This window comes from Theobroma umbraticum, unplaced genomic scaffold (assembly GCF_002168275.2).
Source record: "Theobroma umbraticum cultivar Fairchild unplaced genomic scaffold, ASM216827v3 scaffold_44.0, whole genome shotgun sequence".
Taxonomy (NCBI): domain Eukaryota; kingdom Viridiplantae; phylum Streptophyta; class Magnoliopsida; order Malvales; family Malvaceae; genus Theobroma; species Theobroma umbraticum.
Window position 1 is genome coordinate 6,725,087 of NW_018397255.1, and position 20,233 is coordinate 6,745,319.

Below are 20,233 nucleotides of genomic sequence, written 5' to 3' on the forward strand. Positions count from 1 at the left end.
CATAATCCCGGCAAAAGGGCACTTCTGTCTGCTTCTGTATTCAAAGTTTCAACAGATGGCGTCCAACCATGTTTTACCGACGTGGCTAAAAAATGAAAGGTCAACTTCCCTGTGAGCCCTCATTGAACAGCTAGCGTTAGTTCATGTGGACTATAAATAGGATCTTTCCCAGGGAAAGAATCAGAAAAATCAATATTTGTCTGCTTAGATATTTATATATATATATATATATGTATATATATATTCAAGCAATGAAGATGAGTCTTTTGTTGTTTTGGCTAAAAATGAAAAGTCAAACCTGGGGTTGTGGGATGGGAAGTTAATGCAGAAAAAAAATGGGTGCATGAGGTTACAATTTTCCAACACGATGTTGACACGCACATATATATACAAAAAGGATATGTGAAACCGCAAATAAACAATAGCCGTTATTATACTTGCTTGGAGGGAACCAGTAACGAAATTTCAAACACTGACCTTTGATTCTTGTGTAAACAAAGATGGAAAGCATATGCATTAGTCAACCGTTCTTTCTCTCTCCCAAATCCTTTTTGAATCTTCCTTTGTTATCGCACTTCCATATGACTGCTTTAATTCCCATTCAGACCTAAACTACCAAAGTGATATCTAGAGTTCATGGAGCGCAACCAGCAAGAGCCAACACTATTCCAAGAAATGGATTCTGGGGAGAAGCGCCTTAATGAGCTTGGATACAAGCAAGAACTAAGAAGAGAAATGGTTTGGCTTTATTCTTCTTTTCTTCTTTCTTGTTTGATTGTATTCTCGATTATTCCATACCTGATGCAACTGATTGTAATCCTTTCGGTTTGATTTCATCATAAACTATTTATTTGTAATCTTTAAGCGATAAGTTGATGTTCTTTTATCTTCTTGCAGACTCTGTTCAAGACTCTAGCAATATCGTTTTCAACAATGACACTATTCACTGGGATAACTCCCCTGTATGGTTCAAGCCTTCAATATGCAGGTCCTGCTAGTCTTGTTTGGGGATGGGTGGTTGTGTCTTTCTTCACCTGGTTTGTTGGAATCGCGATGGCTGAGATCTGTTCCTCTTTTCCAGTTTGTCCCTTTCCATCTTGTTGCGATTCTTTTGATCCGATTCTATTTTCATTCATGTTCATTTGGATTTTCTGCCTCCACCCATGAATCTTTTTGCCCTGCTAATAATTACCTGCTTGTCTGTTCTTTCATGTTCTGCCCATAAACATATTTAAAAGCAAAAAAAAAAGGGCCCAAAAAGTTATATCTAAGTTTTATGATGGCTTGAAGCCTTTAACTAGAACTGATGCCAAAAGATTCTAACATGAGGCCTGAGAGCATGAATATACTGTATACACGTGACTGAATCCATGTCCTCTAATCAAACCATGAATAGCATGCAGCCTTTCCACCTTGTAATCAAAGAATAACTATACGAAACGTGACCCTGTAGCCAAAATAAAAAGTGAAATGTGACCTGAACAAGGGGTTGCAGTACTCTTAGAGAGAAGAATAGGGTTGAAATTATGCAAACTATCTAATCTCTAACCTGATGAACTTTAGTGAACTGCAATATTTTGTAAAACATTTTTGTTGGGGATCCTTAAAGTAAACAAATTAATCTTGGTTGTTTCCTTAACTAGACCAATTTTAAGCTTCAAGTGGAAAAAGCTGCAGAGAAAGATGGAACAAGAAAGAGTTCCATAATAATTGTCATAGCTTACTGCAGCCGCTGTTTTAGTAACAGTATTATATGTGTAACCAGTTATCTGAAGCTTACTGCATCTAATTTTCATAGAGCCTCTGAAATTTGAGGACAATGACTTCCTCTTGCTTGTAAATTGAACAGACAACAGGTTCTCTTTACTTCTGGGCTGCCCATTTAGCTGGTCCAAGATGGGGTCCATTCTCATCGTGGTGCTGTGCTTGGCTTGAGACCATAGGGCTTATTGCTGGCATAGGTACCCAGGTACTTGCGAAGAATAGAAAAAAACAGTGTTCAATCAAACTAGTATGTTGTTTGAATTGGAAGGATAAAAATTAACTATTTGTGTTTGGCATGGAAGGCATATGCAGGATCACAAACACTGCAGAGCATCATCTTATTAAGCACAGGAACTAATAAAGATGGAGGATATTTTGCTCCAAAGTGGCTCTTTTTATGCATGTATGTGAGTCTCACTATTATATGGGCAGTGCTGAACACGTTTGCTTTGGAAGTGATTGCTTTGATCGACATAATTTCAATTTGGTGGCAGGTAAAATTTTTACATTTGCTTTTCTTTTACGCTTCTTAGTGTGTGTCTTTAATGATATGTGCAGGATTATTGCATTAGGTTTGGTTCATTTATAGCCTAAGGTGCAATAAAGAAAGTTGGCGATAGAGAAAACACAATTAGAAACCATACATTCTCTTGGCATCAGAATGTAGCAATTCTTTTTTTAAAAAAAAAAAAAAGTTAATTTCCATTCATCAAGAGTGGGAAACCCCTGCAATTTACAAAGAAATCTGACCTGAGGTAAAAGTCAGCGGATTTCCATCTGAAACTCTGAAGTTGCACATCATTCTTCAATGCAGCAGAGATAATGGGGTCCTAACTGGATAAGTTACTAGTTTAGTGAATTCAACATTTATAAGGGCTCTGTTGCAAATGTAGAATTTAGCATTTAACAAACATAACTTGAGTAATTGGGGCTTGTTGCCACAGTATATGAACCTCTCATCTATATCATTTATACAGCTTTGGTGACAATAAATTGAAAATATTAAAGAGAACTAGGCCAGTCAGGGTTGGAATGAGAAGTTTTCTAGTGATCTGGGATAAAGTTGGCATCAATTAAAATGAGTAACCTCTTACCACCTTTCTTCATGGCAAATTAAGCATTAGTAATTCTGTGCGGTTATACGAGAAAGTTTCATTCTCCTTAACTGGTTAAACTAAATTTTATTCTGTATTTTTAGGCATCTCCTCTCTTCTGCATCTGGTGCTCCTGTTAAAGTGTTTTATTGTTCAAAGCAGAAGAGAAAATAAACAAATAAGTAATATAAAAGGAATACTGCAATTTGAAACAAAGAGCAAAACGATGAAAACCAATCTGTCCTGTTTCTGAGATAAGAGGTCCATAGAGATGCTACATCATATAATTTATTCAGTCCTTTTGACTGTTTTAGTAAAGTAGTATGCCAGTTATAGTTTCTTCAACCATATAACCAAAGTTCTGTTTTTGTCAGGTTATCGGTGGCTTAGTTATTGTTATAATGCTCCCTTTGGTTGCACTGACTACAAAATCTGCATCTTACGTATTCACCAATTTCGAAGTGAGGGCAGATGCAACAGGAGTATCAAGCAAACCTTATGCAGTTATCCTCTCTTTTCTGGTCAGTCAGTATTCACTTTATGGATACGATGCAGCAGCACATTTAACTGAAGAAACAAAAGATGCAGATAAGAATGGTCCAATTGCTATTCTGTCTAGCATTGGGATCATTTCAATATTTGGATGGGCATACATTTTGGCACTTACTTTCAGCATTCAGGTATGCCTAAATGGCTTATCATTTTCTGCAGTTTGAGAGGTGTTCAGAGTTGTTTTGCACATTAAACACTCTAATGATGGTAGATCCTTTAAACTTTAGAAGTAATTATCGTATCCTCTCAGAAAAGTTCTACTTCTATGAGCAGAGTAACATCTATTGGTAGCTGGAAGAATTTTCTTCTTAGGTTTTGACATCATACAAGTGCTAGTAAAATACTGAATCTTGCATGTATTTGCTATTCTTTCATTCAGGATTTCAGTTACCTATATGATCCAAGCAATGAGACGGCAGGAGCATTTGTGCCAGCACAAATACTGTACGATGCATTCCATGGGAGGTATCATAATTCAGCTGGAGCAATTGTATTACTTTTTGTCATCTGGGGCTCTTTCTTCTTTGGCGGGCTTTCAATCACTACAAGTGCAGCCAGAGTAGTAAGTAATCTATGCTCCCTAGCTATGTGGTTAATGTTGTTGAAGCCTCACTAGATCAACCTTCGAGGACCAAAAACCATCTTTAGCCATTCAAAAACGGGTAGAACTTTTTGTGTAGGATGTTTGCCTCGTCTTTAGGTCTGGGGTTTTGCCCTTATACTCCACATGGAAAGCTTACATAATTCTTGAAAACATGTCATGGGAAGTTAAATAACAACAGGAGCATGCTGTTACATAAATTGTTCTGTCGATCCTTCATGCTGATGCATGAACCAGAGAATAATAAGCACTTCTCATTTTGATGGTTTTTTTTAAATTTTTTCTCATTTTGATGGTTCAATCATTTAAATTTCAATGACTAAAGTACCCACAAAAATTCCTTGGTTTGGATCATATGCTTGATAAAGTTTCTGTTTTAACAAAATTCAGATTGTTAGTAATCCCAAGAGAAAGAATTTAATGTTTGTTATAACATTCTGCCGGTCATCATTAGTTGGATTACTTAGTTTTTACAACTATTCACAACTGAATTGAACCACTGTATGCTTCAGGTGTATGCATTATCAAGAGATAAAGGAATTCCTTTTTCATCCGTATGGCGACAAGTGCACCCAAAGCGCAAAGTTCCTTCAAATGCAGTATGGCTTTGTGCAGCCATATGCATTTTGCTTGGACTTCCAATCTTGAAAGTCAACGTAGTATTCACAGCCATAACTTCCATATGTACGATTGGATGGGTTGGGGGTTACGCAGTCCCAATCTTTGCAAGATTGGTAATGGCAGAGAAGAACTTTAAAGCCGGGCCATTTTACTTGGGGAGAGCTAGAAGACCTGTCTGCCTGATTGCCTTTCTGTGGATTTGTTACACTTGTTCAGTGTTTCTTTTACCAACTTACTACCCAATTGCCTGGGAAACTTTCAATTATGCACCTGTAGCTTTAGGTGTGGGTTTGTCTCTGATAATGCTGTGGTGGGTGGTGGATGCAAGGAAATGGTTTAAGGGACCTGTTAGGAACATAGAAATTCAGAATGGAAAGGTTTAACTTCAAGCACAAGTACATATATTTATGAATGCATCAAAATGCTCGTTTCTCCCTCATGTATTTGCCATGTGCTTTACAGTTTCTTCAATCAGAATTTTGAGTAGTCATCTTGATAACCGAATTTCAGATTGCATTGGACTGAAATGATTCTTGCAGGTCAAGAAGGTTCATATAAAAGAAGTGCGCGAATTCATGAACCAAAGCTACACGAAACGATTTTCTACATATTTTTCAAGCCACCGAATAGCATATCCATCTGCCAGAAAGCAGACTAAGGAACTACCTTCCCAGCCACAAAACCTGAAAACCTGGTAGGGAATTGCTGAACCTATGATTTCAGTTCTTTCCAGTCTTCCATCCACCGACTGAAGCTAGAATTTTTTTCCTAACTCATCTTCGGAGATCTTATTCTCAATCAACTTCCTCGCATATTGTTCAAACAAGTCAATCTTGTGCCACAACAGATCTCGCTTCTTTACATCACTTCTGACATTCTCCAGCCACTCCCTAGCTTCTTCTACCTTAGCCCAAAAGCATGAATCTTGGGTCAAGCTGGCGAATTTGTTCCTCCTGTTCTCTTCCTCCGGAATGCTTCTGTCCCTCCACCACTTATCAAAATTTCATACCTCCTTTCCCTTCCATGCTTAATGTAATGGCCACGTTCGCGGTGGTTCCCTGCTCGGTAGTAGTCTGCGATGTCCAATGGTTCCACAAGAAGCTTACAAGATTGGAAAGTGTTTACCCACTCTTCCCTTCTGTGAAATCGTGAGGCAGCTTCTTGTTGTCCAACATATTGATTACACTATTTCAGAAAACAGCAAGCTTATAGCGGTTCATGTTGACTCTGGACTCTCTTTTTGAGCGCACCTTCAGCTTGAAGGAATCAGAGTAACCCATTTGATCATCAGCCTCATCGCAGTAGAATTTGTACCCCTCAATTTCAGCTCTGAAAGGTACTATCTTGGACAATTTTGTTGCTAGATTGGCTGCATTCAGGGTTGGCTTATTATCATCATGAGCCACTTGTAGACAGTCCTTGGCCATAATTACAACTTCTTTCGTCAGGTTTGAGTTTGTACGGAAAGGCACAGGTCTGGAACTGGTTCCTGTTAGTTGATTTTAATTCAATAAAAAAAAGAAAATTAAAAAAAAAATGTAAATTGACTTTGTTATGCATTTATATAAAGTAACCAAGGGAACTAATTAAGTTTTCCTTGTGAGAAAAAGGATTACCATGCTAACTACTTCTGTGGACTGCAATGCCAATGCCACTCCAGCTTCATACCTAGAATCAGGAAGATCCTCTTCATGAAAGTTTCTAGCCTTAAAAAAGTGTTTAGAAACGTTCCCAATATAATCTCCATACTTGAGATGATCCTCAATGCTACAACTTGGTGAACCCGTTGCCGCATCAGATACATCACCTTAATAGCAGATACCGCATCATCGAGACAAATGGCACCTTCTTGGCAGCAGAAAACATAGTTCCAAATGGCCAAAACACATTCTCTGATGGCTCTTCAGCTTGCGCTAACAGTTCCAAGTCCTTTAAAACGCAGTGAAAAATATCTTTTGCATAATCGACTAGCTGAGAAGAAAGGCTTGCAACAACCAGGTGTGGAGCAGCCATGAAATGGTGAGAGAAACTCATCAGGGCATGTATTTTGGAAATGTGGTTAGGTACTATATCAGCAAAGAGTAGCCTGGGCATGATATCATGCTTTGAAACGACATGGCAAAAGTTTCCATCCCATCTTTCGCGGAGAGTTGATCGATGAAGGGCTTCGTTTCCTAGCAACGGTGAGCCGAATTTGATGCACAGCACGGACATTATTGGAGAAGACAAAGGCTGCAGATGACAGAGGAGCCATAGAGCAGAAAGAGAGGCTGTTGTTCCTCCGATTGAGTGGCCTGTGATCACTACCGACTTCACTTTTCCTATTACCGACGCAAACTGCATCAGCCTTCAAATTTTGTTACTTTGAATATCTCTCATGCAAATTGAATCCAATGTGAGAGAGAAAAAAAACATGTAAAAGATTTTGCCGACGCCAGTGGATCAAAGAAAGTGCAAGTCAGTCCGGGGTGGCTTTATTTTATTATTATTATTATTTTGATTTGAAGGACTGAGGAGGCTTTGTTTGAAGACCACTACCCAACTAAAATGAATTGGCATCTAGAACATTGAATGTGAACTCAATATTCTATCAAGTATCACCATAAGATTGACCTGTGATAATTGCTACTAATACTACTATACTCGTGATTAATAACTTAATTGCTTTCATATTAAGTTCAAGCAAAGTTATACATATGTAGAATAAATTTGGTTGATTGAAGTTCCTGTTTTTGTCACCATGTGTCATCTCTACTTGGGACCCTACTTCACCCTTTAGAAAAGGAATTGTAATAAGAAGTAGGGGAGCTTCAAGAGGTAATGTCCTAACCCCCATCCTTATGCTACCCTTTTCACACCTAGCACCGGGAATGCTGTCTTTAGTACCAAGATATGTACGGACATTATTGATTAAGTTATATCTCAGCCGTCATTTCAGTTTCCATTACCTTCACTTCCCAAAAAATGCAACAATTATTCATCGTTTGAAGGCTTGATTGAGTGTTTTAATGATGACCCCACAAAAAATGGATCAGTTGTCTGTAAATATGTATATATACTTAATTAAAAACAAATCTAGACTTGATTTAAGGTTAAAGTTTAAAATTCGAATAAACAAAGAAAACATGAAAGAGCATATGATGAATGGAAAAACTATATACTACGACAAGGCAAAAGTCTAAAAGAAAAACCTGACCTGGGTTTGCAAACTTTGATACATTGACAGGAAACGCCTTAACATTCCACTATGCACCCTGACGGGCTTATCTGCTACAGGATAAAGGGGAGCGAAAAGGCCACCGTCTTCAGCATCCAAATGCGCCGGATTTTCGCAGCTCTGGTCTGACCCAGAATCCGCTTGTCTGCAGGAAAACGCAACGTAGGCCACGCTTCCAATCCGCTGCCACAGGTAAGCCCCTGGAAAGCTTGTGTCTGCGATGCTGCATAGGCCTCCATGCCTCTTCCAACAATGGAGTCGAGGCAAGAAACGTTGCCAGCATCTCGCTGATTTCGAATTTGTTCTCGCTTGGATCAAGGAATTTCAGAAAGAACAAGTAAAGGTGTACGAATAAAGAAACTTTGAAGTCTAAGTTCAAATTTGGAAAGTTGGAATGGAAGAAAAATAGAGCGGCTTTGCGTTACTTACCAATTACCATGAAGTTTCGGTTTGCATGGAAAGTAGTTGCTCTTTCTTTCTTTTTTGTCTTGCCAGGATTAAAAGTTACTAACCAAATCCCATGCCCCACTTTCCTGCTCCGTTGATACAATCACGCCGGGTCTTACCATATTTTGTAATGTTTAATTGCACTAGACGTGTTAAGTGACGGCATTTGATGGGATAAGGCATTAGGTTTGCTCTTTTTACCGTCTCCGCATTGCTGCTTGTCTTCTCCTTTTCTTTAAATACACTGGTTTTTCCTATCTTTTCCATGCAGCAAAGATTAGGCAAGGATAACAGCATTACGGGTCAAACTTGCATCGGTGCAGTAAAGATTCTGCAAGGGTAGTCAGTAGCTAAACATCCAAATAAAAATTATATAACAATATTTTAAAATTAATACAAAATATTTAAATTTTTAAATTTTTTTGTTAATTGTGTTTATATTTTTGATACATAATTTTTAATTAGAAATTAATAAATTTATTTAAAATTTTGATTAAAATTTTAAAAAATAAAATACTTAACTAAAATGTAAAACCCGAAAACTCCCCATGTCACATAATTGATCTGTGAGAGAGAAAGAGAAAATATGAGAGAAAAGAAATGAAATAAATTAAAATCAAATATATATTAAATAATAAAAAAAAGACACAATAAGAAACTATTGTTATTTCTTTTTCAATATTAAAAAATAAAAATTGTTTGCAATTTGACTGAGCAATTCTGTTGGGTCAGAATCAAATTAATAATTTAATTTAAGCTTGAGGCAATAGATTAGATCCACAAAAAACTATGGGTCTATTTATATCGGAGTAGGAAAAAGAGACCAAGTTGGACTCTATTATGGGGCAACGACAAGTGAGCGAGACAGCAACTGTGACTCAACTCTTATTTTTAAATGTTTCCAAAATATAAATAGGACATTATTAGACACAAAAAAATAAGAAAAGAAAATAGATCACACCTTAAAAAAGAATAAAGAAAGAGAAAAAAAGATGGTATGGTAATAAATTAAAAAAACAAAGAGTTTCACTTTGGATTTTGATTTTTGGTATGTACGTTTTGACCATTAATTTTTTTTTGGAAATGTTCCTTTTATTCATTAAATTTTTATTCTGTGAAATTCAAGCATCAAACTTTTTTTTTCATGAAAAAAAATTCACGATCGTAGTGAAATATTCCATATTCCAACACAAAGTTATTGTTTTTATGTTATAATTTTTTATTTTTTGACTTTCTAACATTACAATGTTTATTTTTGTTTTTCTTTTTTTTTGTATTAAAATTTTTAGTAGATGTTTGGGGTCATATAATGCCTAACTTCTTTACTTGAAAGAATTTTAAAAGTTCTATAGGTAGTTCGCACCAAAGTAAAACTTTGATGTCTTGATTTTATATTAAATGTTTATTTTAAAATTTAATATTTATCAAATTTTTATTTCAAGATTTAAGTCAATTTATTATTTTATTTAAATTTAGGTATGTTACTTTTCAAATTTTATCCATTAAAAGAAAATTTATAACAAAAATTAATAAATACGGTTAATAAGATTAACAATTAAATGTATCCACAAGCCAACTTTAAAAATAAAAATTGTATCCACAAGCCAAGCTACTCGTCAAGGCTTGCAAGCTCGACTTGTCACGGATCGAGTTTGGGCATAGTTTTTATAGGTCCAAGCCGGTTTAATTAACTTATTTTATTAATAAATAATATAGTTTTAAATTTAAATTCTAAATATATTTAAAATGTTAAAATATTATTTTATTATTTTAATAATAATTAATAGTTAAATGAGTGGGTCGAATAGAACTCAAGCCTAGCTTTAAATAATGCTCAACCTCGTTTATGGACATTGTTAATAATAGTTGTTATGTAAAGATAATCTTTAACAAATATATATTTGAATTTAGTCAAAGTATTTCACAGAATTTTCATCAATTTAATCTATTTATCCAAATTTGGTTAATTTAAATTCTGTGTAATTAAATCCATCTATTTAATTTTGTCCAAATTGATCGTTAGTGATACTAACATAGCATTAATATGTCAAATGATTCTTACATAGCACTGACATATAAAAAAAAAAATTTTGAGTGAAAAAAATTTTCACCACATCATAACGATTAAATTAAAAAAAATAATATAAAACTAAATTAAACAAAATGTTCTAATACATTGACTAAATTAAACAAAACTCCACAATACATATACTTTATAAGTACTTTTACCTTTTTTGGTTTCAAATTATATATGAGAATGCTAGAGATCAAAGTATCCCATAGGTCCCTATTTTATGTGTTTTTTGTCAATTTAATCTCTTTACTCCAAAACTAATTAATTTAATTTTTTATTTCAAGATTTAGTGCATCCAAGTCTCTTTACGTAACATTGTCCAAATCGACTATTAATTAACACTGATGTGGTGTTGACAATGTTAACGTAACAATGATGTATTATGTATTAAAAAAAAATAGTTACATGGCTTTTCTTTTCTTTTTTTTTCCTTCTTTCATTTGTTTAAGATTATGTCGTATTAAGGTTACTATTAGCACCTTTAGTTATTTTTTCATTTGTCTTTCTTTCCTTCTCTGTAGCTCTTTTCCCTCTCTCTCTCTCTCTGCCTGCCTTTCTCTCCCCAAATTCTAGCCCTTAAACCAAGATTTTGATCGTCGTTGTTTGTCAAAAAATTTAATAAAAATATAAAAAAAAATATTTTTTTACCCTCTTTCCCTTAACCCAGATAGTTTATTCAAAATCTATCTCAATTTCCTTAAATCTAAAATTATAAACTTGCAAAAAAACACTTAATTATGTGAGAAAAATGTTGAAATTAAGAGTGTGGAAGTGATTTCCCTTTTATTGCAAGTTGATTTTCTTTTTTATTAAAATTTTTGACCACGAGTGATCGACAACCAGCATCTGGGTTTAGGCGCTGGAATATAGGGAAAGAAGGGCAAGGTAGATTGAGAAGAGAGCTAGAAGAAAAGAAGGAAAAACTAAAAAGAAAAAACTAAATGTGCTTCAAATAATAAGCTTAAAATTAAATTAATTAATTTTAAAATAAAGAGACTATATTGATACAAAATTCATAGTATACGAACGTACGTACGGGTACTTTGATCAATGTTAACTCTCCCAATAGGTTGACATGTTATATGAAAATCTTGAAACAATGTCATTTAATACAATTTTTGCTTAGAATATGAAATATTGTGTTGAATGCAATTTCTACTTATAATATGAAATTTACTATCTTTTGTTTTGTTGGTCTATTTATGTAATCGAAGAAAAAACATATTATGAAATGACATCATTATAGTAACTTCACATTTGTATTAAAAATAAAAAAATTTAATAATTTGATTAAAGTTACAATCAATTACAAAAATATAAACTTTAATTACAAAAAGATAACTTCACTTACAAAAATATAAATTTTTGTTAAAAAAGATTTGTGATATCCATTTAGTTTCAAAAACAACTGACACAAGTAACCGTCAAAATAACAATACTAACTCAACAACAGCCATTATAGCATATCAGTCAAAATATTAGACTTTTCTGATTCTTTATTGAGTTGAAATTGATGCACCATTAGCAAATCAGCATATGATGACTTCGATTTGCTTTTTTATTTATTTTAATGCAGTTTTTCTTGGTAATAGTAACAAATTCAATGCTTTAATGATAAAAATAAAACAACAGCATTATCATCGTAATGCAATTAATTTTTTTCTCATCAACAACTTTCTAATATACATGAATGATGTAGAATTGTAGTTGTCAATTGCAACTACCAACTGATATCTCCTACTAATGGAAGAAGGGAACTACAATTGATTTCAATTATGCACCTGTAGCTTTGGGTGTGGTTTTGTCTCTGATAATGTTGTGGTGGGTGGTGGATATATACAAGGAAATGGTTGAAGGGACCCGTTAGGAACATAGAAATTCAGAATGGAAAGGTTTAACTTCAAGCACAAATTCATATTTTTATGAATATATCAAAATGCTTGTTTCGCCCCCACGTATTTGCCATGTGCTTTATAGTTTCATCCATCAGAAATTAGAGTAGTCATCTTGATAACCGAATTCCAGATTGCATTGGACTGAAATGATTCTTGCAGGTCAAGAAGGTTCATGTAAAAGAAGTGCGTGAATTCATGAACCAAAGCTACACGAAACGATACATACTTTACAAGCCTACGAATAGCTTATCCATCTGCCAGAAGGCAGACTAAGGAACTACCTCCCCATCCACAAAACCTGGAAACCTGGGAGGGAATTGCTGAACTTGTGACTTCAATTCCTTCCAGTCTTCCATCCACCGACTGAAGCTTGAATTTTTTGCTAATACATCTATAGAGACCTCTTTATTCTCAATCAACTTCCTCGCATATTGTTCAAACTTATCAATGGTGTGCCACAACAGATCTCGCTTCTTTACATCATTCTCACTCCTGACATTATCTAGCCACTCCCTGGCTTCTTCTACCTTAGCCCAAAAGCATGAATCTTGGGTCAAGCTGGCGAATTTGCTCCTCTTGTTCTCTTCCTCCGGAACGTTTCTGTCCCTCCACCACTTATCAAAAATTTCATACCTCCTTTCCCTTCCATGCTTAATGTAATGGCCACGTTCGCGGTGCATCCCTGTTCGGTAGTAGTCCGCGATGTCCAATGGTTCCACAAGAAGCTTATAGAATTGGGAAGCGTTTACCCACTTTTCCCTCCTGTGAAAGTCGTGAGGCAGCTTGTTGTTTTCCAACATGTGGATTACACTATTCCAGAAACCCGCAAGCTTATGGCGGTTCATGTTGACTCTGGACTCTCTTTTTGAGCGCCCCTTAAGCTTGAAGGAATCATAGTAACCCATTTGATCATCAGCCTCGTCGCAGCAGGCTTTGTACCACTCAATTTCAGCTCTGAAAGGTACTATCTTGGACAATTTTATTGCTAGATTGGCTGCGGTCTGGTTTGGTTTATTACCATCTTGAGCCATTTGTAGACAGTCCTTTGCCATAATTACATCTTCTTTCCTCAGGCTTGAGTTTTGTGCGGGAAGGGACGGGTCTTGAACTGGTTCCTGTTAGTTGATTTCAATTTGAAACAAATATATATATATATATGTAAATTGACTTTGTTATACATTTATATATAGTAACAAAGGGAACTAATTAAGTTTTCCTTATGAGAAAAAAGATTACCTTGATAACTAGTTCTGTGGACTGCAATGCCAATGCCACTCCAGCTTCATAGCTAGAATCAGGAAGATCCTGTTCATGAAAGTTTCTAGCCCTCAAAAAGTGTTTAGAAACTTTCCCAACATAATCTCCATACTTGAGATGATCCTCAATGCTGCAACGTGGTGAACCCGTCGCCAGCATCAGATACATCATCTTAATAACGGACGCCACATTATCTAGACAAATGGCACCTTCTTGGCAGCAGAAAACATAGCTCCCAAATGGCCAAAACACATTCTCTGATGGTTCTTCAGCTTGCGCTAACAGTTCCAAATCCTTTAAAACACAGTGAAAAGTATCTTTTACCTCATCGGCTAGCTGGGAAGAAAGGCTTGTAAGGTGTGGAGCAGCCATGCAATGGTGCCAGAAATTTATCAGGGTATGTATTTTGGAAATGTGCTTAGGTACTACGTCAGCAAAGAGTAGTCTGGGCATGATATCATGCTTTGAAACAACATGGCAAAAGTTTCCACCCCATCGTTCGTGGAGAATTGATCGATGAAGGGCTTCGTTTCCTAGCAACGGAGAGCCGAATGTGATGCATAGCACCGACATTGTCGTGGAGGACATGGACCGCAGCTGACAGAGGAGCCATAGAGCTGAAAGAGAGGCTGTTGTTCCTCCTAGGGAGTGGCCTGTGATCACCACCGACTTCACTTTTCCCAGTAACGACGCAATCTGCATCAACCATCAAATTTTGTTACTTACGATGTCTCTCATGCCAATTGAATCCAATGAGAGAAAAAAAGAACACACGTAGGGCTGAGGCTTACCGTTGATTACTCCCTCCGTCTCAGACATAATGTCCTGATTTGATTTTATTAGTCAATTTTTTTCAATTTTGATTGTTTTTATTTTGAAATTATCATTTAATAATTTTTTAAAAAATATATCCATTAAATAATTTAAATAAAATAGTTTTCAAAAAAATGTATATTTAAAGTAATTTTCAATTAAGATTATTTTTTTAGAGAAAAGGCTCATATATTTAGAAAAAAAAAATTTATTAATATCATGTCAACATTACGTGATATAAAAAATAATAAATAATATTTTTAATTAATATTAATTAATTAATTATAAATTATAAAAATTTATTTAATTTAAAATAAAATATATAATTTAATTAAATAAATAATAATATTTTATTATTATTATTAAACTCTTTAATTCAACCTTGAAATGCGTATCCCAACAATAGATTCTAAAAAAGTAAAAAATAAATTTTTTTTCTCAAAAGAACGGCTAAATAGGTTACGTTCAGATGGTTAAAAGGACTTTTAAAAAAATTCCTAAAGGCAATAAATAAGATCCGTTGAAAAGGTTATGTGAAGCCGTTTACTCTTTGGAAGGATTTCAAAAGGCAGGACTTTCTTCGTAAGAGGTGGGGATGAGAGTACGAGACGAGACAGGCGACCTTCGTAAAGGAGTTGAATGAAGCAAGGGGCCAAAGGCCCAGCCCCCAATATGGGGGTTAACGCAAAGCTTTGCTTGTTTCTCTTAAGAAGAGTTGACTTGACCCCAACTAACCAGAAAACGCTTACGAAATGGAAATGGTCGGATAAGCCAATAACAAAAGATTTTGCCGACACCAGTGGGAACAAAGAAAGTGCGTGTCAGTCAGTCAGTCCGGGGTGGTTTTATTTTTTATTGTAATTATTTTGATTTGAAGAAAGGACTGAGGAGGCTTTGTTTGAAGTTTGACCACTACAATGAGTTGGCTTCAACATTGAATGTGAACTCAAATAATGGCTCATATTCTATCAAGTATTTCCATAAGACTGACCTGTGCTAATTACTACTACTGATACTACAATATTCTTGATTGATAACAACTTAATTGCTTTCATATTAAGCTGAAGCAAATAAAAAAAAAAAGATTAGATGTAATATAAGAACCCTGGATTTGCCATATGGGTCTTTGTCCCGTTCAGCAGTAAGTCATTTTACTAACAGAAAAGATGAAAAAGAAAAAGGCATTTATGATGATGATGATGAAATAAAGATAAGCGGTCGTGATCAGCTTTATGGAAGACGGAATTTTCCGAGAAGAAAGAAAACGCCAAAACAATTTGAGGCCCTGAAGCCGGATTGAGATTCTGTCACTGTTGGTGTCTGATGGAGATTTTGAGGGTTAAATGTTGGGTTAAAATTGTGATGTGTTTGACGTGGCCCTCAAAAGATTGGAAGATGCGGTGCATTCCCTGGAATACCGTCTTGTGCACGGCCAAACAGAAAAAACAAAACAAGAAAAGGGAAACAATAAATACTGAAATCGACTTTTTTTGCTTGTAATTTACATCTTATATATATGTAAAAAATATAGATATTTGGAAAAGAAGAAAATTTTTAGATATTAAATCCCAACTACAATTCAAACGCAGAAAAAGGCACAAAATGAGGTAGTGCTTGCAGGTGCAAAATTTTCCATAGTATTTGCCTAAATATGATGACCAAATGCCACTAAAATACAACATCATTTGTTTGTTTTCGGGGTGAGTTTCACCCTCTACTGGCATGAGATTCTTTTCAAATGCCATTCACCAAGTGAAGCGCAGCCAATTTTAGACAACTATATCATGGTAGATCGGTAGCTGTTCCAGTCTAAATTCTACTGTCATATTGCATAAATAAAATTATATATAGAATTATATGAAATTTGCTATACTTGATAATACACTGAACATCCAAATTTAAACGGATATTTTAGATCATTATCAATTTTTTTTCGAAGACAATTGTAATCAAAGTTATACGTATGTTAGAATAAATTTGGGTTGATTGAAGTTTCTGTTTTTCTCATCTCTAGCTTAGGACCCTACTTCACTGTCTAAAAAAGGAATTGTTCTAACACGTAGTGGACGTCCAAGTGGGTAATTTTCTAACTTTCATGCTTTATTCTGCCATTTTCACACCTACCGTTCGGGAATGCTGTCTTTTAATTACTACCAAGATAAGGACGGACGTATTATTGATTAAAGTTATATCTCAGCAGCCATCTCACTTTTCCATTACCTTCATTCCCCAAAAGTGCAACAGTTAATTATTCATCTATTGAAGGATTGATTGAGTGTTTTAATAGTGACCGCACTAAAAACATTCTCGCTTTCCACCTTTGAACCCAGTCTCTATCTTGGGATATTGGTGGCGGTATGGTTTATGATATTTTAGACTTTAGTTCCTTAGCAATTGATTGTCAGGTTGGCTTCCGACGGGTGTATGAGTTCTTTGTGATCCAGATGTTCTTCGATATTCAATGGAAATTTCTCTTTCGATCAGAAGAAAAAAACCCAGTTTTCATCTGAGCTTGGCTAGTTATTTACCCTAAGTTTTAACACACAAGTTAACCCAGAGTATATATAGTCTCTGCGTGAGCTTGGCAATTTCAATATAATTCAATTATTAAGAATTACTACTACACTTATATGGAACAGTGGTTTTGTAAATATGTATATATAGTTATCTATAACTAAATCAGGACTTGATTTAAGGATTCGAATCAAGAAAGAAAACATGAAAGAGCATATGATGAATGGAAAAATTATTTACTACGACAAGGTAAAAGTCTAAAAGAAAACCCTGACCTGGATTTGCAAACTTGGAAACATCGACAGGAAAAGCCTTAGCATTCCACCGTGCAACCTGATGGGCTCCTCTGCTTCACTATGTCGATAAAGGGGAGCGAAAAGGCCACCGTCTTCAGCATCCAAACGAGCCGGATTTTCGCAGCTCTGGTCTGATCCGGAATCGGCTAGTCTGCCAGAAAACGCAACGTAGGCCACGCTTCCAATCTGCTGCACCAGGTAAGCCCCTGGAAAGCTTGTGTCTGCGATGCTGCATAGCCTCCATGCCTCTTCCAACAATGGAGTCGAGGCAAGAAACGTTGCCAGCGTCTCGCTCATTTCGAATTTGTTCTCGCTTTCATCAATAAATTTTAGAAAGAACAAGTAAAGGTGTGAGAATAAAGAATTTTTCAAGTCAAGTTCAAATTTGGAAAAATTATAATGGAAGAAAAATACCACGGCTTTGAGTTACTTACCATGAAGTTTCGGTTTCCATGGACTAAACGTTGTTGCTCTTTCTTTCTGTCTTGAGTGGTGGTGGCGCGAGGCTGGTGTTGCGAGTCTTTTGCTAGTGACCGAAAATAAAGATTGAAAAGTGGGTGTGAACTTGAATAAACGGGTCCAGATGAATTGAGATATAAGAAGTAAGTGGGAGTATAATTATTTATTTTTCAAGATTAAAAAATAAAACTAGTTTATAATCTGACTGGACAATTTTGTTGGGTCAAAATCAAATTAATCATTTAATTTAAGTCTGGGGCAATGGATCCACTAAAGATATGGGTCTAATTTTGTTGGAATAGGAAGAAGAGACCAAGTTAGACTTGAAATGCCGCGTTGGGGGAAGATTTAGTGTGCCGTACTCTATCATGTGGCAACGACAAGTGAGCAAGTGAGACAGCAACTGTGTCTCAACGCTTATTTTTAAATATGAATGGGACAATTTTAGAAACAAAAAAGAAAAGAAAAGAAAAGAAAATCCATCATACCTTAAAAAAGAAAAAGATAATATAATAATAAATTTTTTAAAAAAAGTATCATTTTCGATTTTGATTTTTGGCACTTTTAACGGGTCGTGCCTCGCGCGATCAAGACGCGGTTGCGTTCCAGATCGGACGACTAATATTTTTGTATCCCAAGGTACAATTGTTTAGCTAAACACGCTCTCTCCGCGAATGTGACACTAACGAATTTTGGTATGTACGTTTTGGGTTTGTTTTTTTTTTTTTTTTTAAATGATCCTTTTATTCATTAAACTTTTATTTTGTGAAAATCAATCATCAAACTTTTTATTTTCATTAAAAAAAGGTCACGATGGTGACAGAATATTCTATATTCCTTGGTAAATGTGTTGTTTTTTTTATATATTTTTTTTATTTTCTCGCATCACAGTGTTTATTTTTGTATTTTTTTTCATATTAACTTTTTTATTTGATGTTTGGGGGTTGAAGGAATCTTAAAAGTTTAATAGGTAGTTTTCACCAAAGTAAAAAATTTGATGTCTTGATTTTTATGTAAAATGCTCGTTTTAAAATTTAATATTTATCATATTTTTTACTTCAAGATTTAAGTTAATCTATTATTTTATTCAAATTAAGGATTGTTACTTTTTGAATTTTATCCATTAAAAGAATATCTATGACCAAATTTAATAAATATAGTTAATGAATTTACAATTAGAGATATTCTAAGCCAAGCTACTCGTCAAGGCTTACAAGCTCAACTTGCAAATGGTCGAGCTTGGGCATAGTTTTTTTATGTGCAAGCGGTTTAATTCACATATTTTTCACTAATAAATATTATATTTTTAAAATTTAAAATTTAAATACATTTAAAATATTAAAATATTTTTATTTTTATTTGAATAGTTAAATGAGTGAATCAAATAGAGCTCGAGTTTAGCTTTAAAAAATGGAAGCTTGATAAACTCAACTTGTTTATGGACGTTGTTTATAATATGAAAGTAACTTTTAATAAATTTAAATTTAAATCTTTTAATTTTATAGTAGTAAATTATTAGTTTTTATGATCAGCTTTCGTTAAATTGGTATAATTGAAAAGATTGAATCTTAATTTGAATGAAATAATAGGTCGAATACTAAAATGAAAAAAAATTGATAAATTTAAGACTTCAAAATGACAAATAACTATAAATTAAAAGTTTAATTACTAAAAGTAACATTTTGAAAAAGTTTGATTGCCTGAAATGTGCATTATTCCTTTCACATTTAAAAGACCATTCTAATAATTTAGCCAACATTTAAGTTTTCACTTTTTTGTTTTTCAGAAACTACATTTACGTTTCATTTGTTAGCATTTCTTTTTATTCAATGTTTTTGGTAATAAAATTATATATATAAATTATAATTATAGTAAAACGATAACATCCAAAATATAGGCTTATACGTAACTTATGGTGAGAAACATAAAGGCCCAAAGCAAAAAATTTGATATCTTGATTTTATATTAAATGCTGGTTTTAAATTCTGATATTTATCAAATTTTTATGTTAAGATTTAAGTCAATTTATTATATTATTTAAATTAAGATATGTTACTTTTTGAATTTTATTCATTAAAAGAAAATCTATGACAAAAATTAATAAATATAATTAAATAAGAGTAACAATTAGACGAATCCGTAAATCAAGCTTCTCGTCAAGGCCTGCAAGCTCGACTTGCCAAGTCTGTCTAATTAATTTATTTTATTAATAAATATTATGTATTTTAATTTCAGATTTTTAATATATTTAAAATATTTAAATATTATTTAATTAATAGTTAGATGAGTGAGCCCAATAGAGTTCGAGTCTAACTTTAATTAATGGGAGCATGATGGGTTCGATCTCGTCTGTGGACACTTTTAACAATAGTTGTTATGTGAAGATAATTTTCAATAAATATAGATTTGAATTTTTTAATTTTATATTAAAATATTAGTAATTTTTATGATCAATTTTCGTTAAATTGGTATAATCAAAAAGATTGAATCCTAATTTGAATTAAATAATAGATGGAATACTATAATCAAAATTTTAATAAAATTTAAGATTCCAAAATGAACAAATAACTTTGATTTTACAAAAATTAAAAGTTTAATTGCTAAAATTAACATTTTGAAAAAGTTTGAT

The 20,233-nt window shown here is 34.0% G+C and overlaps 2 protein-coding genes and 1 pseudogene across 4 annotated transcripts; 1 reads left to right on the forward strand and 2 right to left on the reverse strand.

Annotated features, from left to right (window-relative positions):
• Positions 1 to 468: 468 nt before the first annotated feature.
• Positions 469 to 5,277, forward strand: LOC110409153 (amino-acid permease BAT1 homolog). 2 transcript variants are annotated; one of them, XM_021418414.1, is made up of 8 exons: positions 469 to 738; positions 898 to 1,080; positions 1,850 to 1,969; positions 2,067 to 2,258; positions 3,233 to 3,538; positions 3,790 to 3,972; positions 4,524 to 5,027; positions 5,172 to 5,277. In XM_021418414.1, exons 1-7 carry the CDS (start codon positions 637 to 639, stop codon positions 5,013 to 5,015), a joined length of 1,578 nt encoding a protein of 525 aa, XP_021274089.1. In that variant the 5' UTR covers positions 469 to 636; the 3' UTR covers positions 5,016 to 5,027; positions 5,172 to 5,277. The 2 variants fall into 2 exon arrangements, with proteins under 2 accessions (XP_021274089.1, XP_021274088.1); XM_021418413.1 differs by lacking the exon at positions 5,172 to 5,277 and having other exon boundaries at positions 4,524 to 5,148.
• A 9-nt stretch (positions 5,278 to 5,286) lies between these two features.
• Positions 5,287 to 8,508, reverse strand: LOC110429126 (lipase-like PAD4; annotated as a pseudogene). Its single transcript, XR_016352316.1, has 4 exons — positions 8,498 to 8,508; positions 7,829 to 8,157; positions 6,249 to 6,969; positions 5,287 to 6,121 (listed from the first exon to the last, which is right to left on the reverse strand). The product of XR_016352316.1 is annotated as a lipase-like PAD4 (transcript).
• Positions 8,509 to 12,381: 3,873 nt separating this feature from the next.
• Positions 12,382 to 17,853, reverse strand: LOC110408768 (lipase-like PAD4). Its single transcript, XM_021417838.2, has 4 exons — positions 17,580 to 17,853; positions 17,125 to 17,458; positions 13,502 to 14,218; positions 12,382 to 13,380 (listed from the first exon to the last, which is right to left on the reverse strand). Exons 1-4 carry the CDS (start codon positions 17,597 to 17,599, stop codon positions 12,535 to 12,537), a joined length of 1,917 nt encoding a protein of 638 aa, XP_021273513.1. The 5' UTR covers positions 17,600 to 17,853; the 3' UTR covers positions 12,382 to 12,534.
• Between the last annotated feature and the right edge of the window lie 2,380 nt (positions 17,854 to 20,233).